The following is a 27,924-nucleotide window of genomic DNA, read 5'->3' on the forward strand; positions in this document are numbered from 1 at the left end:
ATCAAAGTCTGAAAGTTAATCACAGTTTTTAGCCGTCTATGTTAAAATCTTGCAGGGTTTCGGGTTTTGGTTTCCACCAGACTTAAAAGCAAATTCTTTATCCACTCATGATTGGTATTTGCTGGTTGAACCAAAACTTTATTTCAACAGATTTGCCGTCATACTTGTTGCTTTTATGCAGTTCATCTGTGTTTATTCAGTTTTTACATAAACTGAATATCAACAGTTATAACACAAAATTCTAACAGCTGACCCTTCTGGCTTAGAAAAAAATGTATCAAATCTATTTTCTCTTATAAAGTGTCGTGAAAATAATATAAGCATTGACCTAAGAAAAAGAGAAAGAAAAAAGATGATTAGTACTTTGCTGTAACTCCTCAGCTTGAATTCTTTGAGGCAAAACTTTACTAATGAAGAACAATGTGCTTCTTCAATCAGGTTCCACGTTCCCTGTACAGATGTTGACGGATCAGTTTTCCGACATCGAGCCTTTCTGTGAACCCTTTTTTTGAGATCAAAGTTATGGTTTTCTGATTTGTTTTCTTTTTTTTAAATTGAAAGTTTAACCTTTACTCTGTGGAAAGAGGCATCATAATAATCAAAAAAGATTTCAAACCTACTTTTTCACTTGATGGAATTGGAAAAGGGTCCAAAATGTCATCTTTGTATGTAGTAAAGCTCTGGTATCATCTTCTTTCTCCACTACTGATTGGTGATTAATCCGTATCACTTTCATCCACAGTCAATGAGTGCTTCTCTGAAAACTTGCCTTTTCCATTAACATGTTGATGATATTTAACTTTTCTGTTTGCATATTAATCACATTTTACTCTTTAAACATCTCATAGACAAACACTGGCTCCTCTTTCTGCTCATTTGTTTTCCATTTTCTTTAATATACCAAAGAGTTTTAGGTTTTCTATTCTGATGCTTTGACATCTTCCTTGGTCCATCTGTGTATTTCTGTTTTACAACTTCCTCATTTTCTCTGTACTTGCTTAAAAATTCAGAACTGTCAGCTTTCTTGCTGGTACCATGGTTCTGTTGGTACCATATTTTGTTGGTACCCGGGTTTTGTTGGTACCAGGTGTACCAGCTTATTGAAGTCTTCAAACGCTGTTTTAAATGCAGATCAAGTGTCATGTTTACAGTTGTGCACATGTTTCATTTGGAAATGCTAATTGCAAAGTGGTCCCATGAGTTTTTTTCCACTTGGTCTAAAAATAAATAAATACGTTTTATGAATTTGTTTCCCTTTTTCTTTTTTCCCCTCTGTTTATCCTAAAGTTTTGCAAAGACCGAACCTGTCCATCTGCTTGGTATAAAGGTTTTGTGTTGCATCAGTTTTTTTCCTCCAACTAAGACCATGAAACATCATCTGAGCCTGGATCTGATATTTTTGCATTTAATATTTTGTAAGGGGCAGCACAGTGTCTTCATGGATACTCCGGGTACTCCGGTTTCCTCCCCAAGTCCAAAAAGAAGCCCATATGTCAGGTGAATAAATTAGTCTGAATTGCCCTTAGAACAGAACGCCCTTAGAGTGTGTGTGCTTGGTTGTGTATATGTGGCCCTGTGAGGGACTGCTGACCTGTCCAGATAGTAGATAATGGATGGATATTAGTTCAGATTTGAAAAGAAAATGAGACTACTATGATGTACATTTGTGCTTAAACTTAATGAGCAAACTGAAGTTAATGCTGAGCAACACAGAGTCGGTAGTCTGGTTTCGTCTAATCTTGAAGCAAAGTGTTTAAGTCAGCATGTCTTTCTTCATCCCCAAGTTCCCACTATCTCTCCATATTTTCCATTTATGTAGCTTTTTTTTCCCCCGTAAAAGTTCCTCAAAGCATCAAGCTCTAAGTACAAGGGCAATCATTTGCAGGCAGACCTGCTGGGCTGATTGACAGCTAGCAGAGTTATGGATCACACCTCGTTTGCAAAGCAGCTTTTCAGCAAATGTGAAATTAAATTTAGCCCCTTGAAAACCAGGTTTCTGCATAAACTGTAACTCCTTATCGCCTTTCACAGTTTAGATGCAAATGCAGTCAAATTCATGCTTTTAGTGATCACGTCAAGCTGCATTGATTGTATAAGGACAACTTTATTACTCTTTAATCAATGTAAAAAGTGCAAAAAATGCAATTTTCCAAATATCTTCTGATTTAATTGTACATTTTAATTATCCATAATTCCTTCTTTTCAGTTTAGAAAAGTAATGAGCAATCTAATTCAGCATTTCACATGAAACCTCTCAGTTGTAATTATGTAGAGGCTTTAAACCATTTTGGGGGGATGTAATTTAAAAGCGACTATATTTTAATCTCAGTTAAGCCAAAATGATTATACAGAAGATGCAACGTGGAAACTGATGAAAGCATATGCGCCTCAAAAGATGTCCCCGTGCTGAGTCAAAGTGTACAGAGTCTGACAGGCAGCCCCGGTGAAAGCTGGCTGACTATGTGACTGGAGTGTAAAACGCGTGGGTGGCCGGTTAAAGATGGGTATGAGGACAAGAAGAGGGAGAGTGACAGACAGAGGAGAAGTAGATTGAATGGGACGGCAAACAGACCTCACATTCTGCAGTGACAGGCTGGAGCAGAGGGCTCAGACGCTTATTTATAGCCTACAATAACCCGTGTCATTCAAAAATAAAACACAAATTTCTTTTATTCCTTTTTTTTTTACTAAGACCCCACTCAGACAGAGGTATGTGTAGTTCTTACACAGCTGTATGACAGGGTGTTATGTCAGTTTTATTTGATCTTACCTGATCCTGAGAGGCTCAAGTCTCCACAGAGAGCGAGCCCTGGATGCTCCTTTTCCCGCCTCATAGTTCACTATTCTGCAAGGACAAACACACAAGAGCGGGCCACAATTATTTCTGTCATTCAAGCCACATCAGCAACACTTTCTATGTGGATTATGGAAATAAATAAAATCACCTATACCATATGCATGTAAGTATACTTAAATGCAACTCATTGCAGCCGTCTCAGCTCACCTCTGTTCACCAAGTATCAGCCGAACCCCAAGCTCTTGCAGAAATCAGTCGGCTGAGACTGAAAAAGCTGCCTCGGTGCTTCCTTATAATGTATAATTTTCTATCCAACACTTGAAAGGATTTGAACTCAATTTTCTGGTTTTGTATCAGCTAATAGTAGGGAATTAAAAAAATAAAACTGTAAATGAATATTTACTGAAGGAATTATGATTGGATTACCTTCTTAGGCATGGATAAATACTAAAATGTTAAAACATATGCTTAGCAGCAATTAAAAAAAAAGAAAAGGCAGACGTGAAACCATTTAGTGATCACTATCACTTTTGCAGCTCAGGCATGGAGTGGACTTATAATTTATCATCACTTTTTAAAGCTTTAAAATATTGATTCCTGGTCACAAGCCACCTTAGACAAGCTGTCCCCGTCACGTTTAGCTGAACGGTTGAGACATGTCCTCACTGACCTTTGCTCCTCTTCACCCTTGTCTGCTCCAGGGATGGTCAAGCTCTCGTCGTGGCCGTGACAGAGGCGCAACACATTTCCACCAGTCAAAAACCCTACAAAAACAGAATGATGGTGTTTAATCTTGAATGAACTCTCCATCAGCTTTGATGACAGATGTATGATTTGTATTTTAATTTTGAGTCAAAAACAATGTAATTACAGGTAGTAAATTACAATTCTGTGAGGAGATAAAGCGTTTCGTTTTAACGTTTTACATGAAAACCACAACTTCTTCCTCGCTGCTGTGACTGCTGGGGTAACAGAACTCACCGACAGCCACGTTGCCCGAGGAGCAGGTCGGCTGGACGTTCCACAGGGTCTGCATGAATGATGCATCCACCTGAATGTTGCCGTTGGAGATGGAGAGATGCTGGAAGAGAGAAGCAGGTTCCACACAACTTAAGGTGGGATAGTTGCAAACCAAAAAAAAAGAAAACAAAAATAGAAAAACAATGATATCGAGCAATTTTGCATGAAGAACAGAGAGGTCCAGGTTTGTGGATGTGAAAGGAGAATAAAAACTTAGAAGACAATGCTCATCTTCAACCATATGTACAGCACTGAACAAATGTTTTACACTCTTGACGATAGTGCTGCACATGAAAGTGTAAGTTATAACCGTGACCGGTTGTCCCTAACATGATTACTCACCATCATCTTTACTGGACAGCAGTAAGCAGCTCGAATCCAAGATGCAGAGCAAAGAGAGGCTGAGAGGAAATCGATCAGCCACATTCAGACTGTATTGTTCCCAGAAATGAGACACTGATTGCGTTTGTCATATATTTTGGTGTGTACTACTCTTAAAAAGCTGAGTTTTCATCTGGCTGAGTGAGGTGAAGATTTCCCATCAGAGGGGAGGAAAGTCTGTCTGATTGCCAGTTTGAATTTAATTGTGCAATTCCTTTCCTGGAGGACCACGAGGAGACTACTAAATCGTCTATGCCTGTCACGTCGCTGGTTCTCCCTCTGCCCATTTCTGTTGCACTGACTCTTAAAATCTCTCTCTCCCTTCACCGAGTGAGTTAATTGAGGTCAGGTGTGCAGCTCTGCATAAGGAAGACGGTATTAACTTCAAGCCCATCAGTCAGAAAGACCTGGACAAAATACTTTTAAGAACAACACAAAGGGGCTGTACGAGTAATCAGATTTCCATTACAGATGCCAGAGTGAATATTTTGAGTTTTCGGGATAAATTGCTCAGTCACTCCGAGGCTGGTGGAGCAAGACGGATATCAGAGCTGACAGATGGTTATGAAACTTTTCAAAGTGTCCTTTGAGACAGACAGTGAACCGAAGCTATAACTCTGGTTATATGGGACACCTAATCTCCCAAAACATCCTACCCCCCCTTTCATGTCTTATATTTCATTTTCACCCTTGGAAACAATTCTGTTAAGACATCCTAAACCCCTTTCGAATATAGGAAAAAACACAACGCAAAAAAACGGCAACATAAGAAGACTGAAGTTTGAAAAGAAAAAAGAGATGTTCCACACATTGAAACTGAAATGATAGAATATTAATGTTCATTTACATCCTACTGTTGAATGTCAACATACTGGTTATGATGTCATTGTTTTCCAGGTATTTAAAAAGCAGACTGGCTGAGATGTTACAGAGCTGTGAGTGCATGTGAAGTTCACGTTTGCACCAACCAGGTATCTCTCCGTTGACACGCTGACGAGAATCAGATCGTCGCCAATGCGGACTTTCTCTCCCTCCGATCTCTGCTTGGACGCAGGATGGATCGTCCACCAGCAGGCTTCTCCTGTTGACAGAAGATGAGTGTGACACGAGTGGAGCTGCTGCCTCCATCCAAACAACGTTTCCTCAGCAGGCCTGTCATTTGACCCGACTACTGACTCCAGCTCGAGTGGGAGTCAAGCTGAAATTAGTTTGCTCAAAAAATGAACTCAGAAGAAAGAAATGAAGTAAACGGTGCCCGTCGGTCGAGCCGTACCTATTGAATCTTCTTGCAGTCCGACATCGAACGAGAGCTTGTCTGTGAGAGATCTTGACGTCTTCAAACAAGTCAAGAACTGGAGAGTTAAAAAAAAAAAAATCATCAATCAGGGTTGCTGATAAAAATTTTAAAAGTAATGATTTTTTTTTTTTTAATGAATCTTTATTTCAACTTGTACACCCTTTTTTGCAGAACAAGATGAAAAGGTAAAAAAAAAAAACATTTCTTTTGCCGAAAAGGTGTAGGCAGAAGCCGTAGCTTATAGTGCCTACCCTTTTTTCTTATGATCAGCATAAATATGAGACATTAACTTTACTCCGTGGAAACAAACAATACAAAGAAGACAAAAATAAAGATCAGACGTTGATGACGTACAGTAGAAACAAAAACGTGGAACTTTTAATGAGTATTAACTGAAAAGTCACTAAAAGAATCAGTTAAAAAAAAAACTAAAAGAGTTAACGGTATTAAGTACATGTGAATAAACAATGGTTTTGTAGTTTAAATATGAAGACGTCGTCATCTGAGTGCCTTTGTAAATGTTTTCCAGGCCAGTGAGCTCTGAAATCCGGATACTCACCATCCCACTGAAGGAGTGGCGTAGGAGAATGGCATGACCGTAGAGCAGGGTCCGATGGCCACCCCCCTGACCCGCCTGGCAGGAAGCAAACAAGCAACAGATTATTCTCCAGTCCAAGCATCCTCAACCTCTGGACCCGCCCACATCCACCTCCTTTAGTGTTATGTTAATATCTTCACATTTGTGTCAGATATTCAAACTGAGTTCCCTTATTGCAAGAGTAAAGCATATGGGACTCAAAGATGTTTCTTTTTTTTTATCTCAGCCGTCCACTCAGAATGCAGACAGGAAGCAAAAACTAACGTAACTATATAAAAGAAAAGAAAACCAATAGACAACACCACACTTAGTTTGTTCATTCTTGTGACAACGAGAAGGAACTAACACGTGTTAGCGAAACACCTGAGGAAATGTGGGAAAAGAGTTGGGAAGAAAAAGAAAAAAAGATGTAGTTTCCTTCTTCATCAATGTGTCAAAGACAAAGATGAGTACTTACCTTTTTAATCAACCTCTAGCAGCAGTGGGAAAAACACAAAACAGAGTATAAAAGTTGGAAAAACACAAATCTGGAACGGACTCCTATAATGAAGTCAGTTCAACTGAAAATCAACCCAGTAAGAATCAAATACACAGACGGGCTCAAATACAGTCCAAAAGGTTTCATTTTTAAATTAACTTCCGTTCTAAAAATACATTTGTATTTAGTTGCACAATGTGGCAAAAAAATCCTCACTATCACTGGGAATGTATGCCATCCAATCTGCCTCATGTGTTTTCTCTGGCAGGTTAATAACATTTAAGAGCTTAAAAGCAAACAACCTGGGACGGTGTACACAAAAACAACACGGTGGGTTTCCGCTGTCTCGTCCGGTCGTAGGCGTTAATTTGCATGTTTGCTGGCAGGGTCACATTTAGACCGACCAAACGGGATCTCCCAACTGTTCCCTGAATTTGATCCCCGGCTGATTCTCTCTTGGCTTCCTAGTCTCTCCCAGATGGCGTGAATAAGGGAGACGAAAAAGGAAATGGAGGGTTCGATCAAAAGAGAAAAGGGAAGGGTATCCAGCAACAGCTGGGAGGAAGGGAGGGATGGGGGGCAGACGGAGAGAGCGTGCCTGTAATTCAGGCCTGCTGCCATGCTGACACATCACTGCTACGAACTGTGACCTTTGGTGTGCTGCCTCTCTTGTTTAAACGCTGTATACTCACCAACCAGAGCGCAGCTTAGGATGCAAGATTTATATGGCACACTAGCTTATGTATAATTTACATTTTTAAAAGTTAACTGTTTTTCTCCTAATTTTTATGTGAAATCAGGAAATAAATTTAAAAAAAAAAAGACTGATAGCAAAAAATATTTGAACCCAACAGATCCGGTAACAGTGAGTTTCAGGAGACACTGCCCTGCGGCGTCAGATGTTTCTTTGCTCAAACACAGCTGATTCACAACTCGCTTGTCCTTGGTGTCAGGACACTTCTTTATTGTATAAAACAATCATTTTGAAGTCGGTGGACATTTAAGTATTGAACATTTAAGTAAAAACTTTGAACAATATTGCATCCCTATTGTTTTGGGAGTTAGCAGGAAAATCTTGACTCAGTTAAGTTTAAGCTATTGTAACATTTGATTTGATGGGTTTTCACAATTTTTACTTTTTTGCTCCAAAACAAAAAAGGCAGTCTGAATAACTTCTAATAATTTGAACAGCGAGCAAGCTATAACGTTATATCCAAGTTCGTAATTCCTCATTATGTTCAAATTTTTGTCTCTAGTAATTAAGAAAATGTGTTCCTGTTAACAGAGCAAGTGACAGTTTATTAACTTTTTCACATATATCCTGTTTAGCTATGAAGAACTGACTTTGTTTCAGTGAAGTATTATAACCTTATATATATTATAATAATAATAATAATAATAAGCTTTATTTGTATAGCACCTTTCCAAACACAGTTACAAGGTGCTTTTACAAAGCAGAATTAAAAGGCAGAATCCAATAAAATGACAAAAATATAAAAACATAAGAGCATAGAAATACAATAAAACATTAGAAAATAATAACATTGGATATTATAAAGTACATTATTAGATGTTAAGTAAAAGCACATTTAAAAAAGTGTGTTTTTAAAAGAGATTTAAAAATGGACAGAGATGTGGCTCGCCTGATCTCCTCCGGCAGGTCGTTCCAGAGCGACGGGGCCCTGATAGCAAAGGCCCGGTCGCCCTTAGTTTTAAGTCGAGATCTAGGAATCACTAATAGGGACCCGCCGGAGGATCTCAGGCTACACCTTGGCTCGTATGGGACTAAGCAGTCTTTGATGTACTCAGGGGCCAGTCCCATCCGGGCCTTAAAAGTGATCATTAAAATCTTAAAATCAATTCTAAAACGCACAGGTAGCCAGTGTAATGAAGCTAAAATCGGGGTTATGTGTACTCTTTTATTTGAATTTGTGAGGAGTCTGGCAGCAGAATTTTGGATAAGCTGAAGTCTGGAGAGATTATGTTTACTTAGGCAGGAGTAGAGTGAGTTACAGTAATCTAAACGGGATGTGATGAATGCATGAATGACAATTTCCAGGTTCTTGGGAGACATAAAGGACCGGATTTTGGAGATTCTGCGTAGTTGAATGAAACAAGACTGGACAGTTGCTTTAACATGCTGATTAAAGTTGAGATTACTGTCGAAGATGATACCAAGATTTCTGCAGCTGGGGGTAATACTGGTGGAGAATAAGCCAAGTTGTGGTGAGATGTGACTGTGTGTGGTGTCTGGGCCTATGATAATGACTTCGGATTTGTCCGGGTTCAATTGAAGGAAGTTATTAGACAGCCAGATTTGTACTTCATTTAGGCATACTTTGAGAGTGTGTAGTTGATGGTTGATGGTAGGGTCGAAAGAGAAATAAAGCTGTGTGTCATCTGCGTAAAAATGGAAACTAATATTGTGTCTGCGGATTATGTGACCTAGAGGTAACATGTAGAGTGAGAAGAGCAGCGGGCCAAGGACTGACCCCTGAGGTACTCCACAAGACAGAGATGCTGTGGAAGATCTGCAGTCACCAATAGCAACATTAAAAGTCCTATTGTGGAGATATGAGTAAAACCAGTCTAAAACAGTGCCAGAGACGCCAACCCAGTTCTTGAGACGTTCCAATAAAATCAGGTGATCTACGGTGTCAAAAGCTGCAGTGAGATCTAAAAGGATTAAAATAGATGAATGGCCAGAGTCAGCTGCTAAAAGGAGATCATTGAGCACTTTGAGGAGTGCAGTCTCTGTGCTATGGCCCGTTCTAAAGCCAGACTGGAATTTTTCAAATAGGCCATTTCCGGTCATAAATGAGATCACCTGTTCTGCAACAATTTTTTCTAAAACCTTGGCCAGGAATGGAAGTTTGGAAATGGGACGAAAGTTGTTCAGGATGGTGGGGTCTAATGAGGGTTTTTTGAGCAGTGGTTGTACTAATGCAGTCTTGAAGTGGTCTGGGACTATGCCTGATGAGAGGGAGGAGTTGATTATGGTTAAAATAGAAGGACAGACTAAGTGCAGGACTTCTTTAAGGAAGCGGGTGGGGATGATATCGAGAGGACAGGATGTGGGCTTCATGTTGGAGATGATTTTGCCAAGATGTTCTATTGAGACAGGGTGAAACAAATTTAAAGAGCACAACAGATTAATAGGTGGTTCGAGTGTTACAAGAGGCAGTGGGGTGATATGATTTCTTATTACACTGATTTTGTTAAAAAAGAAAGATAAAAATTCCTCGCATGTCTCCGTAGACGGCTCAATCACAGTGGGCGGGGCATCTGTAGCACGGCTGATAATATTAAAAAGCACTCTGGTATTATGCTGGTTTTTCTCAATAATATCGCCAAAATAGTTTGCTCGAGCATTTTTAATTTTCAAATTAAAATCTTTCATTAAGACTTTTAGACTGTCAAAGTGGACAGTTAATCGTGTGGCCTTCCATTTCCGTTCAGCTTGACGGCAGATTCTCTTTAATGAGCGAATTTCCTCATTTATCCAGGGTTGAGAGGTATTTTTAGGCTTTTTGGTTTTAAAAGGTGCAACTCTGTCTAGAATGTTTGAGCAGGTGCTGTTAAAACCATTTAAAATATTGTTAGTGTTCATTAGAGAGCAAATTTGGAACTCAGAGGAAGCAAATTCTTGACAGAATATGGAGGCAGAGGTTGAATTAAAAATGCGGGAGCGTGTCTGACTTTCATGTTGGGTTGAGGTAATGGGCAGGGTAGTGTTAAATAAAATACAATTATGATCAGTAACCCCAACATCAATACAGAGCATGTTGTTTACAGTAATTCCAGTATATAAAACAAGATCTAATGTATGGCCTCTGATGTGAGTAGGACCAGTAGGAGCCAGAGACAAAGTAAAAGATTCCACCAGATTTAAAAACTCATTTGCTAAAAAATTCTCAGGGCAACAGATATGCACATTAAAATCACCTACAATTAGAATATTATCAAATTTAGGGATAGCAATTGACAATAATTCTGAGAATTCTGTGATAAAACCGGTTGCAGATTTAGGTGGTCTATAAATAAGAATACAGAGGGTCCGTGTGCTACCTGAAACAGTGAAACAGAGGGATTCAAAGGTAGTGAAAGACCCAAACGTGGTGCTGCAACATTTAAAACAGTTCTTATAAACAACAGCTAGACCACCCCCCCGGCCAGTTAATCTAGGTTGATTCAGGTAAGAGTAGCCAGGGGGACTCGTTTCAATTAAAGGAGCTATGTTATCCTTGGTCAGCCATGATTCAGTGATTAGAAAAAAATCAAGATCATGGCTGACAATAAAATCATTACATAAAAATGATTTATTGGAGAGGGATCTGACATTAAGAAGACCAAGTTTACTGTTAAAAGCAGTGGGATGTACAGTATCTGGAATTGGTGTACACTTGACTGATATGAGGTTACCATTGACATTTGATTTGTTTTTATTCTTAAAATCTAATTTAGCCTTTATATATATATATATATATTATAACCCTAATCAGAGCAACAACGGAAACCCAGCAACTTCTGGATGTTTCAGTCAGTAAAAAAACGGTGACGCTTTTATGAACATTTTCCTCTTAAATTTACCAGCTTGTTCAGTGCTGATTTACTCCTCATCCACATGTCCCAAATTCTGTTCACCTGATTGATAAGTTGCAGTATTTTATTCATCATTATCATCATTATTTAAATATTTTGCATTTTACCAACAGGTGCATTTAGTGGTTTGACATTATGAGAGCAGCTTGTGTTCATGTTATCAGACTGGTTATATAGCATTTGCACAGGTTCAGTTCATCATTTTTTTCCTTGTTTTTTCTTTTCTTAATTCATCAGTTCATCGTTTTGGTGCGGTTCTTTAGCGTCCTGTTCAATTCCTCTTCTCCATCAGGATCAAAACTTAGGCATCTATCCCAAAGCTGATCAAAGTGTTATTTTGACACACTTGTAATTTTTTTGTTTCATTTAAAGTTTGTGTATTATTTCATTTTTATAGCAAAAAGAAAGGAAAAGACAATCATGAGGGTAATACTAAGTGCCCCCTTGCTGCTTACATAGTATTTAAGGTGGTAAGCTGCAGCCAGGTGCTGATATTCATCAACACAATGTCAAGAGGGAAAGACATAAGAAATTCCTCCTATACATCAATCTGGAAAGATGCCGAGTCAATCATGACTTCGATCAGACATCAGGCCATCTGACAGTTAAGGCTTGGTCAAACTGGAATCATACGACAGGACAAAGGTCCAAACCATAACTTATCTTCATTATTACGTCTGAATTAGGACTGTGAAACAGCTTACTCAAAGTCCAGACCTCCACCCAACTGAAATGTTGGGCATTAGGCAGGTCTCACCTCACTGAACCGGAGGAATGTCATTGAGGTCATTAAGACAAACTCCACCATGACATGAGTTTGAGAAAGTCATACAGGAAATTACTACTTCAAATTATTGCTGCTAAAGGTGAATCTAAAAACTAGTGAACCATGGGGCATGAGTTATTTTTTTTTTGTTAAATGAGTTATGGCTTGCTGAAATAAACAAATACATAAACGCTTTTGCTGATTCAAGGTTACTCTTGTCGAACTATAAAACTTAAAAGGATTAAGAGGAGGTACTACACACCATTTGACGTGCTGAAACAAACTTCTCATTTCAGTTTTGTGGCTGAATAAAACCCTCCCTGCGTTTTCTGCGGCACAGCGTGATAGAGATGTAACACCCAACCATAAATCAGTAAAATACCTAAATGTTCCCTTTATAGCTTATCTTATATGAGCAGCTAGAGGGTGGGAAACGGCCAACTAATCAACTCTCCAGTGATGTGAAGGAGAGACTCATGTCAGACTCATTTGTTAAGTACCGTCTGATACGTCGATCCTCGTGTACATTTTCATCGGCGTGTTCCTCACATCACCATGATGAGACAAGGACTGCATGCTGGGTATTTTACATTTAGGTTTGTTTGTCTGTTACTGTTTTTTTTGTTTTTTTTTACCAGCACATGTGCATTTTGATTCTTACTCCTCATCAGTTATATCAGAAGAAAAATACTGTTCTAAAACTTTTCAAAAGTTAGGTACCATAACACAATAATGAGTGTGAAAGCGTGAAGACTGAAATCAAAATTGATTTCAGGTCATTTCCTCTCGTCAAGACCCTTCACCTTTGGTTAGAGATCAAACTCGGAGAAAACAGATCAGAATGCCCAAACTACACGGTGAGTTTCCTGCCCCTGTGTTTCAAATTGTTTTATTTCAGCAAATCAATTACAAAAGCTCGTTAATCATGTTGATAGCCTTTTCAAATAATGCACTATTATTTTTTTTAAATTTAAGGCATTTAAAAGCAAAAAGAGAGGGAGTTATGAATGCTATAAGCAAGTGGTTGCACATTTGCACGCAAAAGGGACAGGCAAAACCTTCACTCATGTGGACAGGGTGACGGCACCGATGGATGTCTATTTCGAGACTGCCATATGTTAAAGTTTACAAACATCTGTGACAAGTTTATTGATTGTTCCCAGACTGACAGAGGGGAAGAGAATATGTTGATCTATGATGAGCTGAAAGCTTAATTTACTATCCTCTTTCAGTCTGCTCAGAAATTAATGTCTTTCTGGCATTAATTTGCTCAATAAATATAAAGAAATTAACTGCTATTCATCTTTAAAATTTAATAACCGTCACATGCTATCAGAGTTAAGGTTTTACAAGCGACAAAGGCAGCTATGACAACCAAGAAATAGGCATTACATGTAGTGAAAGTGCCTGAAGTTAAACCCTTTTGTTTAGTGGAAGGCATGTCTGTCATGCACACTGACAACATGATGGATGAACAAACTGATGGACCTACCCATTTTTCATGGTCAGCACTCTAGTAACAAACAAATACAGATGAAAAGAATGTGTTATTGGATGTATGGGGCTCAGTTATGCAAATCTGACTGAAAAAATGGGGAGGAAAAAGGAGGAACGTAGAGGGATTTGTGAACCTCGCTGCCAGAGAGTTTGTATTCTAGCCAATATCATGTTGTCTTGCCAAATGAGGCCAGCCAACAATGGTGCACCGATGAGCGCAAAACAAATCTGCAATCCGGGCCGATGACAACGCAGGCCTGATTCTCCAGCGTAGAGGACCCAAGCGATGAACAAAATAAGACTTTTTAAAGATCCGTCTAAGCCAGAAGCGTGTATTGTGCATGAAAGAACAGTTGTGGCCACAGCAATCCAGCACAGCACTCATTTGACCAAAATATGGTTGGATTTTATACTCAATTTATCTTGAAAATGGCATCAAAATGAGCACAGTGCTCCACTTCCTGTAACTGCCGCTGGATCTGTACTGGACAATCATTCATGCTTGGTCATCGTTGTTCCAGGAATACAGGTGGTCTGCTCAAAGAATCAGCTAATAATAATTATCAGGTCCTTTAAAAGAGGAATGCCTTCAAAGGTAGTCTCAGACCATGTGTATTCAGCAGGAGCAATGATTATAGTCATTTTAAAAGACACCATCAATATCGAGCAGTTTCGCAAATACTATGATCTGGTGGAGAACAAAGCACTGTTTTCTCTTTGTTTTCCCAGAACATGTTGGAGCAAAGCGATTCATCCAAACATCCCTTCAGCTCTCTGTATGCACCTGCAGCTGATCCTAGGAGGCTAAATGAGATTTCACATGATTATATCACAGCAACATGGGTGAATGTGGGAACTTATAGACCACACATATCCCATCAGTGCCTCACTTTTAATCAGCAGCGCTGCTTTGACAGATTAAAGATTCTGCAGTGTCCGGGATTAACGCCCCTGCTTTGAGAGAGACGCTAAGTGAACTGGAGCAGTGCCCAAGAAAAAAAAAATGGGGCTCACACAGCTCAGTGTAAATCCTGTGCTGGGGTGAGGACAGCTAAAGCACTCATTGATAAGAGTCCTGTGAAAAACAAAAAGAATATATGAAAGCACCTTTTCTGGGGGGATGCTCTTTAAGCACTTTTATTCCAAAAATATTTAAAAATCATAATTAATTACACTAAACTATTTTTTCCTAAGAGTTCAACATTTTGGCTTAAACAAGTATGTTTTTTTGTAAATGATCATGAAAACAATGACGAGATCTGCGATAATGTCCTTCATCGATCACCTTCCAAATTCCTCATCACGGCTGTTCAGCTCTACGGGTAAGAGTCCTAACCTGGACTGTTTTTTTAAAAGGACTTTTTTCCCTCTCGGATTTCCAGAGTAGATTTTCAAACTGACTGGCCATTTATGTCTTTGCTGATGAGAAACTTTAACGCTCTGTTCTCTGTGGCAAGATGCATCACTGGTCAGAAAAAATACTTTATGACTAGCAAACCTTCTCATGGCTGAATATATAACACTTTCAATGTACCCCTGTGCATTTACTTTTGAAGACGATCTCTCCTGGTTCAGTACAAATCCCTATCAGACGAAGTTCTCTTCCTTGCTTCAGAGATTCATCTTCACATATGTCCACCAGACAAAATTCTGGCACCATCTCCTCGCTTCATTCAGGTTCATGACTCAACACTTACAGTGGATATGGCACACTTTTCCAAGTTTCCATACTTATCCTGAAGATTATGAGGATGAATTCTTAATTTAGACATCAGATTTATTTCAGGACCTTAGCTAATAATGACATACGGTGCATATGACCTTAATTGTCATGATGGCTTTTGGCCGTGCGTCATGTTTCCCTTGTGCAATCTTTGCATCATCTTTGTACTTGCTCCAGGTTTTGGATGTAGCGGACCGGGAACAATCAGCATCCTTTGTCTTTCGTTATGCTGAATTACCGTTGTCAGGGTGTTTAATCATCTTCAGCATTGCTTCAGCTGACAGCTCTCTTATAGAGATCCTGCTTCCTGTCAGTCTGCCGGGTGTCGCGCTTGGTGATGTTTTGCAAGATCTTTTTTTTAGCTGCAGAGCACCTAGTTTGCATATTTAAAGTCATGCAGATGAATTATGACACCATCGTTCCCTCTATCCATTCGGACACAGAAATCTGTGTTAATTTTAAAATGTCATTCGGCTGTGTTTTACAAAAGGCAGAACCAACAACCTCCTATAGTTGTGATTCTATATTTCTTTGCCAGAGGTTGTCATTTCCCTCCTTTCTTTGCTCTTGTTACTGTTGAGAATAATTCACTTCAGGTTTTTTGATGTTAAAAGTGGCTTAGAATATTACTGTGTGTATCACACTCACTAAACCCAAACTTTACTGGGTTTTTATCCATTACATGCAAATTTTTATGACATTTACTTCTAAAAGTTAAAATTGTATGCACAAATAGATTGTACTTTAAAATTACTGATAAGCAAGGAAAACTATCCTGTTTTTAGATCTTATATTTTTACTCATTTATACAGACTGTATTTGCAGAGAGAAGAGCACGGCTGTGTGCTGAATGTCATTAAATCTTAAAATATTACTGTATTCCTTTAATATTCAAGCCTCAAAAGACCTGGCAGCACTCAGCAAAGAAAAAGAAGAACAGACTGGATGAGGGCCCTAATAGGCATTTGTTGTTGTAAGCAGACAGCTTATAGAGACATACTGTATGAAGTATGTCTCTATACAGTGTGCACTTCAGGTTTCTCTTGAAGTGCACACTGTAAATTAGGATCACTGATCAAAAGTGTGAAGAATATTGTTCATTTGCTTCAATCCTGTGCTGTATTAACTTGCAACACAACAGATATAAACAACAATTCAACCTCTGAGGGAAAAATACGCATTAGGCATCTTAAAGAGTATAAACAGATGGCAGATTTACTCAATTATGCACAAAAGCATGTGCTTGTCTAGAAAAGTATTTTGCTGCGCATATAAGCATCAGAGAGAGAGCAGAGGGGAACGACTGGGAAGGACAGAGGTACTCACCCCTTCGCCGCTCTGCCCGGTGTTAGCCAGCATCTCCTGCAGGGCCCGGACTGACAGGGACTGCTCCAGCACAAAGTTACAAATACACAGGTCTGGAGGAACATACTGCCGGACAGAGGAGGAGGAGAAAAGAGAGAATAGAAGCAGAAGGAAAGAGAGTTAGCTGTAGAGGCAATGACAAAACCCAGTGTTCTTGAATTTTTACTGATGTCACTTGTGAGGCCTGAGCTGGCCCAACCTCTCTGCCATATGGCACTTGAGTGAGAGTTATAAAAAAAACTGTTCGATGTCCAGGGAGTGGCCTACTCAGTAATAATAATAACAATAATAATCGATGGACTGGCGACCTGTCCACAGCAAACCCCCGTGGTATAGAAAATGGATGGATAATAATAATCTGTGTTATTGGCATTATCTTTAAAAGCAAACTACCCATAAGCAGACCGTCTGAGAGTGTGATGATGGTGTCTGGTTCTTCCGTGATGGTCCTGTATGGGAGGATTGACATTTGACTGACTTGATAAAGTAGTTAACAGACTTAAATCACCATGAAACGGTTAATGTACCCACAGGTACACGTCTGATGTACTAGCAAATATTGACATTCTTGTAACCAGTTGGCTAGGTCTTATTTATCGGGAAACGGAGCTGCTGAGGAAGCCAGAACTGTTCTGGCTGTCGAAGAAGAATCACATTTGCTTTGCTTTGATAAACTTAATAAGAACCGGTGATTATACATTCTGCTCCCAGAATGAATTTTAAAAAGGCCATTATGGAGGAACGTGGACGACGTCGAACAATGAAAACGGGGCATCCGAGGCCGCATAATGCCTGTAAATGACTTACAAATCCGAGGAAATGCTGAGGCGGAGCTGTTCATTAGTAAATGCCTGACAAGGAATGAAAAATGTATGAACTCCGATTGGCTGTTAACATTAGACCACTGACAAGCCGTGAAGATGAAAACAAATTAATTAGCCATTAGCCGGCAATGCTTACACCTTTCCATCATATCCTGAAGTTTGTGTAACTTTACTTAGGTGCATGCATCACTATTATTGAAGAAAAGGACAAGGAATGACTGAAAATACAAGGTCCTCGGCCTCATTCAGTAACACAAGCAGCTGACCCTTGACCTCAGCGGCGAAGTGACAAATGTGAGCATAGACGAGGGTGCTGGGTGATAATGAGCATGTGGATGCGAGGGAACTCCACACAAACTAACACACAAATATCAGATATCACACAGGGTTAAGTGTCTACGTCTGTTTTACAGCATGCTGCAATCGAGAATCTGCACCTAAATGTCTTTCAGTCTCTTAATTTACACCCCAGGTCAGATTTGTCTGCTGTTGCAAAAATAAGGGTATCAGAGAGAAGACTTCTGTATGCTGCCCGACTTGACGGAGCAACACCCGCCGTGTCAACCTTCTACAGTGACAACAACTCGCAACCTGCTGCAGATCCTACACCTCTTGGGAGTTATTTACCTCTAATTCTCCAATTATCATACCTTTTCATGGTTGGACAGACGTGCTGAACATTCTGTCTGGTCTGGGTGGAGACAAAACTTTGTTTAGAAGGTCAGCGCTACTCAAGACTCCACAGGGAGCTTGGTTGAAACAATAACACCAGCAGTTTAAACGGATAAAACAATCCCTCAGGAGAGAACACTGAATTACAGGCGAGGGTATTAAACCATATCCAGGCTACTCAGAAGACAACAAATACGATAAAACTAATTAATCCTCACATTTTCACAAGGGAATTTTCTGATGAAATTCTGAAAGCCAAAACCAACGATGAGTACATTTACATGGGCACTGAGTAAAAAACTACAATATGAACATGAACAATCTTCCTTAACAAACAAGACGTGGAGTATTTAAATCACAGTTGCACTTCTGATCAATAAAGCCCTGCTGGAGATTCTGCTGCTTTCTGCAATACCAAATGGCCAAATATGGAGCAGTTTGTGCATGTTTGAGGATGACAAAAAGCTTGAGCCTTTAGAAAATTTAGGGGAAAAAAAAAACATAATAATATTTATCTTTTATTTGTTTTAATTATCCTTTTATCGCAAATTGACTGTAAATGATTCCTTAATAACTTATATTGACCGGATAAAACACTGTTTATTACCTTATGTTTTAGTTATATAATTATTTATATATGTGGGCTTGAAATCTGTGATCTGGTTTAAATGTGCTGCTGTTATCTTGGCCAGGACTGTCTTTTAAAAAGAGATTTTTAATCTCAATTAGCCCTTTCCTAGATAAATACATGTTGTAATAATAATAATAATAATAATAATAATAATAATAATAATAATAACATTAAGGCATCATAACACTGAAGTGCTCATGCTTAGTTTATTATGAAGGAAGCTATCACAAACACGCTACAGGTTATAGCGCCTTTATTTTGATAAGTACACGGACTGTTACTTATTTGAACTGAATCATGCTGCAATTTTTTATATATATATATATATATATATATATATATATATATATATATATATATATATATATATATTGTTGGGAAAGGGGGAAACGCATACAGGTACAAGAAAAAAGATAATTATAAGAATAAACCCATTTCAGGCAGACATTAAGTAGATGTAAATCCAACAAAAGTCCAAAGCAGGGACAAGTATGAATACAGCATAAAACAGGGAAAACAATCAACATAAGAAACTCACAAGGAGGCGGCAAACACTTCAAGGAAAGAGGCTAGAAACGGACAAATTGATGAATAAAAGTGGAAAAGACCGGACTGTAAACATGCAGGTGGCTGATGACGAAGACGGCGCACGTTTAATCCATAGACATTATATATATATATATATATATATATATATATATATATATACATACACACACTGTATATATATATATATATATATATATATATATATATACATACACACACACACACACTGTGTATATATATATATATATATATATATATATATATATATATACATACACACACTGTATATATATATATATATATATATATATATATATATATATATATATATATATATATATATATATATATATATATATATATATAACGTCCCTTCAGTTTAATCAATCAAGCTGATTACGATATGGGCGGTGCCAACAGAGGAAGTACAATGGAACACGATATTCATGGGAAGTGGGCTTCAAATTAAAAGAGTACGTTTGCTTTTTTATTGTGAAAATTAAAGTTGCATTCATGTCTAATTCAGTATTTGAAGACACAGTTCTTCAGTAGGGACAAATTAATGCAACAGTTTGCTGGAGTCATGAATACATCAATGGAATGATTCAAATTATTATCATTTTCTATGTGTGACAAGAAGAAAAATGAATCAAAAGAACGAAGTGTTGGCTTTAATCAGGTAAAACACAAAGACGTGAACAACATTTATCGAGGTACAAGGAATTGTCGGTTTTTAGTCAGTAACTGAAAGAGGAAGGAGCTCATTTTAAGTATTTTTTCTCAATTAATCTTTGGACTTTTGCATCTTGCGGCTGTGAGATTACAAGATGTACAAATCAAACACCTCCTCGGAGGTATTGCTCAGAATAGCCCTGAGTCGTCCCAGTTTGGCCTTTTTTGTCCTTTTTTGTCCATCAGCAGCAGCAGGCAGCCGGGCTTCGCTGGAGTCCAGAAAAGGTCAAACACCTGAAATCAGCCGTGCAGATGACAGACGCCCCCCCACCCCACCCGGGCCAAACCACGCCTGTCATCCTTCATGATCAACTGCACATCTAAGGAGAGGGCTCTTTGTGTGTGGCAGTCTGCCGAGAACACTGCAGGTGTTGCCCTCTAGGAGAAAAACATTTCCAAAACCCAAACTTTAGTCAAAGTCATATTGTTCAGAGGGCTGGCTAAATCCTGCCTCTCTGAGTAGCGCTTGCCTCATAAAAACATTCAAACCTGGTACGAGGAAGGTTTACAAACACCAGATCATTACTTTGACACATGAAGTATCTGAGTAACGGTTTAGGGAGTGACGCCGAACATGTTCTCCTATAAATGTATCAATTAATAAATTCTCCAGCACTAATTCAATTTATTTAATGTTTACGAGTTCTTTTTTAGTCCCTTTTTTTTTTTACATCACAAAGAAAAAGCTAAATCTAGTCAATCCGATCTGGTTATACTAAATCCGCTCTGCCACTCGGCCAACAGGAAAATTACAAGTGCGTACCGTATGTGCATAACTGGCCCCACAAATGCTGCTGCTTGTTTTCTCTGAGGTTCGGCCAAGTAGAAGCACAGCAGACCATAACTGACGCTGGATAACTGCTGCAGGAGAGGGAGCGCCCCTCAACAACCAATTTTAAAGATTGTTCTCCTTTTTTTTGTGAAACAAATAGATACGATTTTGCACCGCAAGGAAGGTGCAGAATGTGCACTTTGTAGTTTATCCTCATTATTTGCCAGGAGAGCTAATCTCAAGAGCAGAAGCTATACAAAAACAAAACAAAGAGGGATTCAATTGAAGAAATAACAAAAGGTCTCTGGTTGATTTATTGCAGAAAGAGAATCAAAGAACGAGAGCTGCATATTTATTATTGAAGTTGAACCACATTTTTGAATAATTTAAAGTAGAAATCGCTGTTTGTGCTGCAGCAGAAGCATCAACTTCATCTTCCAGGTAACCAATCATGTGATATTTGCATTTAAAAATGGTTTAATCACATCAGAAACTAATTATCATTTGCAAAAATTCTATGAGAGGCCTGATAAGGAAAATAATTTGATATATATATTGGTAAATGACTTTGTAATAATTGTTGGACTTATTGATTATAATAATTAAGGGAAAAAAACACTGAGTTAAAGTCATATTGTTGGAAAAAAGTATGCCAAACCTTATTTCAACTGGTTAAAATAAAGTGGCAAGAAAAAGTATGTAAACCTTTTTAAAATGAGCTTAAAATGTATTCAGATTTTTATCCAAGTCTCAATAATGGACAGCTTCAACACAATGTGCTTCAGCTGATAACAAACAATCATAATTCATCATGGCTTTATAAAAGCTGATTTTGCTGGAGGACAAAGTAACTGAACCTTTGGACCTCTTAACTGGTTGAACAGTGTTCGAGTAATCGAGTAAATGCTTCCTTTAACCCTGAATCAAACATTGAAGAGGAGCTGTTGACCTGCTTCAGCTCATCTGCAGTATTTCTGCATGCATTACCTCATAAAGCCTTCAGAGGTTTACTCTGGAGTTACCTTGTACATTCACCTCTAGGAAGAATAGTCACAACACTAAACCATCAGCACTTATAGACAGTCCTGTCTGACGGTGGACTGAACAACGCCTGAACACTCGGGGATTACTTTCTTTACAGCTTATATCAGCCATGTTTGACTGTATGTGTTCAGAAATGTCCTCTTTGCAATCACACCAGCAGATACCTCTTATGAGCAACAAACACTGTAGGTAATAAACTTAAATCAACAACAGATTTGTTGGCACCCTTCCATTAAAGAAAGAAAAGTGGTCACCAGTGGTCACTGAAATAACTTGAAACTAGCAAAAGATACTAACTTACGAAATCAAACATTGACAAATGATTTGGTATGAAAGATTCAAGTGGGGTTCCTAGAAAAGGATCAACAATATCAGATTGCACCAGCTGTCACTGTTTCAGCCAAAGTGGCCAATCCTTTTAAAAGGAAATCATAAAAGTAAACAGACTGGAATTTGTAAAACTTCATAGTGACGAGCCACTGAGCTGAAGGGACACACGAGACCAATGAGAGCGTTTAGCTCGCTTGGCTGAGCAGACGGACCATATTTGAACGCTCTCATCCTCGTCCAAGCAGCCCAGCTTCAAATCCTGGCCTGTGACTCGCTCTGCGTGTCTCTTCCCCCACTCTCCGCCTTAAAATGCCCCACCGAGCAACTTTCAATAAAGACCACTACAGTGACACAATCTTTAAAAACAGCTTTATGTTCCCTTACGTAAATGAAGCATTTAAAAAACATTCTTGATTTTATATCGGGAGCCGCTTGGCTGTGACTGACACGTCTGGGATCTGTGCAGATACATGAAAACTGAAGACTATCATGGCCTTCTGGAGTGGAAATTTTGGTCCAGTGTCAGAAAGCTCGGTCACAGCTCCTCCAACAGGGTAATGACCCAAAACACACAGAACCACCTAAGAACAAAATCCTCTTGAAAAGTTTTTATGTTATTTCAGTGACCAGTAGTGTGGGCTATGCTTCAGAAGCCGGTGAAGGTCTTCTCCAAGAAAAATAAAGTGTGTAGCATCCCTTATTTACATTTCCTGATGAGATCTGCTTCTCTGCTTACATTTGGAGCTTAACAAGGCACCATGCCAGCCTCACCTTAGCTTCAGAAGTGGGTTCCAGGTAACACAGACGGTTTCCGAGTCCCTCTGCTGCCAGACAGAACTTGCGATGCTCCTTCTGGATGGTGGCCACGCTCTGGAGCACCACCTCATCGTCCTGCCAGGGGAGGGAGAGGAGCGTTACTGCCAAAAGAGCTTGCACGGTGACCTGACCGAAGTAAACAAGACGCCTCCTTGACGTGGAATTAACATTTTCTGTGTATACATGAGCACTTTGCACCCACGCAGCAACAACAATACTTAGGATTTAAGAAAAAAATAGAATCCTTGGAATTTGTGTTTGAGTTGAACGTGGAGACCCCGAATGTGTGGTCAGAAAAATAAAATCCATCAAAGGAGATAAAACAAAATGAGGCCCGCATTTTGATCTATTGTAAAATATAGATTTTATTTACACTACAATGAATCAACAGCAGCAAGGACATCCAGCTCTGTGTAATATCATCTTACAACCTGTGACACAGTGTGACATCGTGGGAGAGAGACGGAGCTCAATTCAATCAGCGAAACCAGCAGACGAACAGCTGTATCTGTCGGGCCACAGACGATCGCACGCACTGGTATCGATTCTAGGGTGCGTGTGCAGTGCGTGTCGTGTGCGAGCGCTGGTGTGCCTGTCTCCTACCAGCTTGCATCCCACACTAATCTAAACTGATGGTTGCCATGGTTCTGGCTCCCACTTCCTTCACAGCAGTATCAATTCAGGTTTCGATGCAGACTGAACAGCACCCACAGGCTCAGGGGGGCCAGAGGATTGACCCTGGCCGTGTGTTAAACAACGACACACTGGGTTTGAAACCACGCAACGTGCAGGCAATACAAAATCAAGTTCATTACCGTGCCGCAGGTTCTTTAAAGCTTTTTCTTCATTACAATAAAACAGAAGAGCTGCTTCCAGGCAGTACTTTTACTCTGCTGCATGAATGCAAATGACAAAAGACAAAAGCTGCCTATCTCCGGGAGGATTTCATGCTCTTTCAGCAGTTGTAAGAAGCCAGACAGGTACTGATGTAGACCCTGGGAGTTGAAGAGTTAGCACAGTTGTTTCTTCACTTTCCACGTGTGGGGCAGTCCATAACTCTCAGAGTTCATTATCTCTACTGGATCTGTTTGAACCAAGCAAACAGCTGGCACTGGTTTTATCTTCTACCTCTGCAAGAAAATAATTAAGTGACTCGAGAGAATACAATCGTCTACATTTCAGCTGCAATGATGTGATCTAATCTCATGTAGACACCTTTTGAAGAGGGTAAAACGTGATTATACAGCCACAGTATATTTTGGTGACGATCTTCTGAAGTGAAGCACAGTCGAGTTCCACCTTAAAATGAAGTTAATGAGGTGATGACATTTTATTTGCCCTTGATCCAAGCGTGGGATTCAGGGAGGTGACTGCTGAAAGGAAAGCGTTCAGGCAGCTTCCCGAGTAGTTGTGTGACGGAGGAAGCGGTTCTTGTTATTTCAGGACACAAAGAGGGAAACAATACAGCCACAGCATGACTAATAACCAATGTCACCTCATTAAAATCAAGTAAGAACATGTCTTTCTGTTTAGCTGTTTGGGATCCAGTAGAACCTGGAACCAACATACTATATTTATGTTGCTCGTTTAATTTAATATTCCTTTCACTGGTAAGAAAAATCCTCTTCAACAGCAGTGCTACATTAAAAAGCTATAATATAATGCCATATATATATATATATAAGATCTGTAATTAATAATATAATTAATTGCTTTTTTAATTTCACCTACAAATTGCTGAGAAAAGCCCTCAATGTAATGTTTTCCTTTAAATTAATAATAATTGTGGCAGATCAAAAGATTGATATATAACAACAAAAAAGTGGCTTTATAAAGTAATGTATTTATTTTTTAACAGACTTGAACAGACGCAGTCCTAGCCGTTTACATCCACTTGGCAGGAACATTCAACAGCATCTCCGTCGCAGACGGCGCATGCGCGGTGCTCTCCTCGAGTCTAGTAAGGGAAGAGCGTTGCTGTGGCAACACCGTTGCTGCTAATTAGCTGCGGCTGCGCTCGCGACCCGGTGCTTTGCGTTTATGTGGCTAAACTTGAGCTGCTTCGGTGGGGAGCAAAGTCCTTTCACAAAGAACACATATCACTCTACCTTTATCAATGGTGCCGTTTTAGAAATGTAAATGCCCCATTCACTGTACTGACAACTTCCACACGCTCCACTGTCACCTCTTTTCTCCGCTACTCACCGTCCCCATGTCTGTCCAGCTCATACATCCATGGTCAGCTACAATGGGAGTCTACCAGCGGAGCTGACCACGCCCACACACTGGGACAGCCAATCAGCGTCCACTACAAGCGGAGCTAACCACGCCCACACACCGGGACAGCCAATCAGCGTCCACTAGTAAACCGTAAAGTTAGAGATTAAAAAATAAACTAAGCGATTAAAAAACATAATGCACTAAATATGCCTGTAATTAATTAATCGCAATTAACAAGCTAATTTGACACCCCTTATATATATATATATATATATATATATATGTGGCCAGGTGGAACCTTTCCATTGGCCAGGTGTTTTGAGGCAGGGCATAAATACCTGTGACCCCGGGCGGGGTCGAGGAAACAAACATTTCCACCTTGTGGCGTTGGGTGCAGCAGTGTTGTCACTGTTGTCGGCCGTCCAGTTTCACTGACGGTAGTTGCTGTTATGCCTGAGCCGGTGTTGAGCAGGTACTACTTTTTAATGTGAAGATTTTTGTTTTGTTTTGTTTGTTTCAGTGTGGTATTTGTGACACCAATTGAGAGCTGATGCTTCTATATGTCTTGGGTTAAACAGTAAGAAGCCAGACTGAGGTCCTGTTGCCCAGTGTGAAGTGTAAGTGTGTCTGTAAAGTAGTACACCGTACTGAGGTGAGTGTGCACCAGGCCAGTGGTGTATTTATGTATATGCATCTCTGGCAAACTGTATATATTTAAGTGGGTCTTTGTGTCTGCAGGAGTCGTGGAGCAAGTAGCCTGCTCCAGTCCACTGTGTCTATTCAGACCGAGCTTGAGCACCTTTTGAGATCACTGTGATTTCTGTATACTGAAGCTAGTGAGTCTGGGAACCTCAAAGCACTATTGCACTTTGGAGATCTGGTCATTAGTGGTATCTAAATACCTAGTTTGTCTCCTTTCATTTTGTTGTGTAGCAGAATGTTTTCCTTTTTTTGTATTCCCTGAAATCCTTTTTTTTCTGTCTTGATTCTGACTTGATTCTGAATAAAATAATTATTTTTATATTTACCTCAGCTGACTGACTGCTTCTTACTGTTGGTGATCTTGTCACGAGGTTACAGTTTGGCGTTGTTGGCAGGATCTATCTAATACAGTACAGCAGTCAGTGTTAAGGAGACAAGCTTGGTATTGCGTAGTGCTTGGGGTGAGGGTGTAGTTGAGGTGCAAGTGGACTGGAGCAGTGCTGGAGTTGGAGCCATCACAGCAGGAGAAGCAAGGCCAGCCACCACAGAAGTCTCCAGCTACATTTTAAAATGTTTTAATGTTGTAATAAGTATCTGTTTGCTTGAGTAACCATGGCTGATGAGTTACAACAGAAGGTAAATGCCCTTAAAGCCAGAGCACAGCTGGATAAGGACACCATTGCTAAGCTGAAGGATGCTAATGACACCCTAAGAGAAGAGTTAACGGCTAAGGAGGATGCTCTTAGAGGGCAGGTAGCAGGGAGTGAGGGAGTATCCTTGAGTCGCCCAGAGCGTATTGTATATCTGCCCAAAGAAAAGAAATGTACCATTTTCACTGGTGGTACAAGTTCTGCATTTTATGACTGGTTAGATGAGTTGAATGCCACTCTGAGTTATCGCCACTTTACTCGTGTTGAAAAGGCAGCCTTTATTTATGAACAACTGGGTGGGGAGGCCAGGCGGGAGTTGAAGTACCGACCTCAAGCAGTAAGGTCGGATCCTGACCTGGTGTTGGAGATCCTGAGGGAGATGTATGGGCAGCCCCCGTCGCTCACTAAATTACAAAAACAATTCTTTGAAAGAAGGCAAAAGCAGGGTGAGTCGGTGCGCGAATATTCTCATGCGCTGATGGCCATTATGGAAGAAATCAGCCATTGTGATGCTAGTGAGGCATGGGCGGGGGGGTTTGCTCTGCGTGATCAATTTGCTGAGAATGTGTGCGATATTGGCCTCCGTAGGGAGCTTAAAAAAATGATTAGGCAACAGCCTACCTTATCGTTCTTGGATCTTCGCAAGGAAGCATTTCAGTGGGAGGAGGAAGCCGGATTCGGGGCAGGACGACAGCGGGCAACCGTGGAGTTGTGCGAGGCAGAAGCTGCCGCAGGGCGTTTAGGTGCTGTGACAGCTGCAGTGGAGGTAAAAACCGATCCAACTCTGACCAAGGTTCTAAGTATGTTGCAGCAACAACAAACTTTGATAAACGATCTGTCACAGAAGGTAGCTAATTTACAGATGTCAGGACGGCGGCCGGCACTTAGTCGGAGAAGGGAGCCTAGATTTGATTCGGCTGGCCAGCCTGTTTGTTTCAACTGCCAGAAGGTTGGTCATATCGCCCGGTATTGTGGTAATGCACGAGACGGTGGTAGTCAGGGCTGTCAGGTTGCTCCGGCAACCCCCCAGGTGAGCGATGGGGCTGTCCAGATATCTGAGCAGGCGGGAAACTAGTGCCCCCTGGGGTGGAGAGCCAAACCACAGGTGGGGCACAATTGGGCTCATTAGCTAATATTGATCCTCGGGTTTATGAATGTTTAGTGGGAGAAAGCCCCATCGTGGAGATCTCCGTTGGGGGCGTGAAGTTTCCATGTTTGTTGGATACGGGGTCAAATATCTCCTCTGTCACTGCCAGTTTTTTTTACCAACATTTGAAGCCAATATTGGGAAGGGGGCTAGGTGACTGTGGCTGGTTGCATTTGAGCGCGGCTCAGGGGTTGGACATTCCATACATTGGTTATGTTGAGACCGATATTGAGGCTGTGGCATTGGGCAGGACTATACCAAGCCGAGGTATAGTGGTAGTAAAAGATCCAGTTGGGGACATAGCACAAGAG

At 40.0% G+C, this 27,924-nt stretch overlaps 1 protein-coding gene across 5 annotated transcripts in view; it reads right to left on the reverse strand.

Moving 5' to 3' along the window:
• The window catches only part of ryr3 (ryanodine receptor 3), a 146,672-nt gene that overhangs the window by 92,810 nt on the left and 25,938 nt on the right, over positions 1-27,924 (reverse strand). For 3 of the 5 annotated variants that reach the window (XM_061746268.1, XM_061746270.1, XM_061746267.1), the window contains exons 2-10: positions 22,850-22,969; positions 16,486-16,590; positions 13,432-13,452; positions 6,055-6,129; positions 5,472-5,550; positions 5,167-5,279; positions 3,779-3,878; positions 3,468-3,561; positions 2,771-2,845 (exon numbers count right to left, since the gene is read on the reverse strand). In XM_061746268.1, coding sequence (XP_061602252.1) covers positions 2,771-2,845; positions 3,468-3,561; positions 3,779-3,878; positions 5,167-5,279; positions 5,472-5,550; positions 6,055-6,129; positions 13,432-13,452; positions 16,486-16,590; positions 22,850-22,969 — 782 coding nt within the window. The remainder of the gene's footprint in view (positions 1-2,770; positions 2,846-3,467; positions 3,562-3,778; positions 3,879-5,166; positions 5,280-5,471; positions 5,551-6,054; positions 6,130-13,431; positions 13,453-16,485; positions 16,591-22,849; positions 22,970-27,924) is intronic. The other 2 variants (XM_061746271.1, XM_061746272.1) reach the window with 1 other exon arrangement.

Source organism: Cololabis saira, chromosome 18, assembly GCF_033807715.1.
Source record: "Cololabis saira isolate AMF1-May2022 chromosome 18, fColSai1.1, whole genome shotgun sequence".
In the NCBI taxonomy this organism is placed as follows: Eukaryota; Metazoa; Chordata; class Actinopteri; order Beloniformes; family Belonidae; genus Cololabis; species Cololabis saira.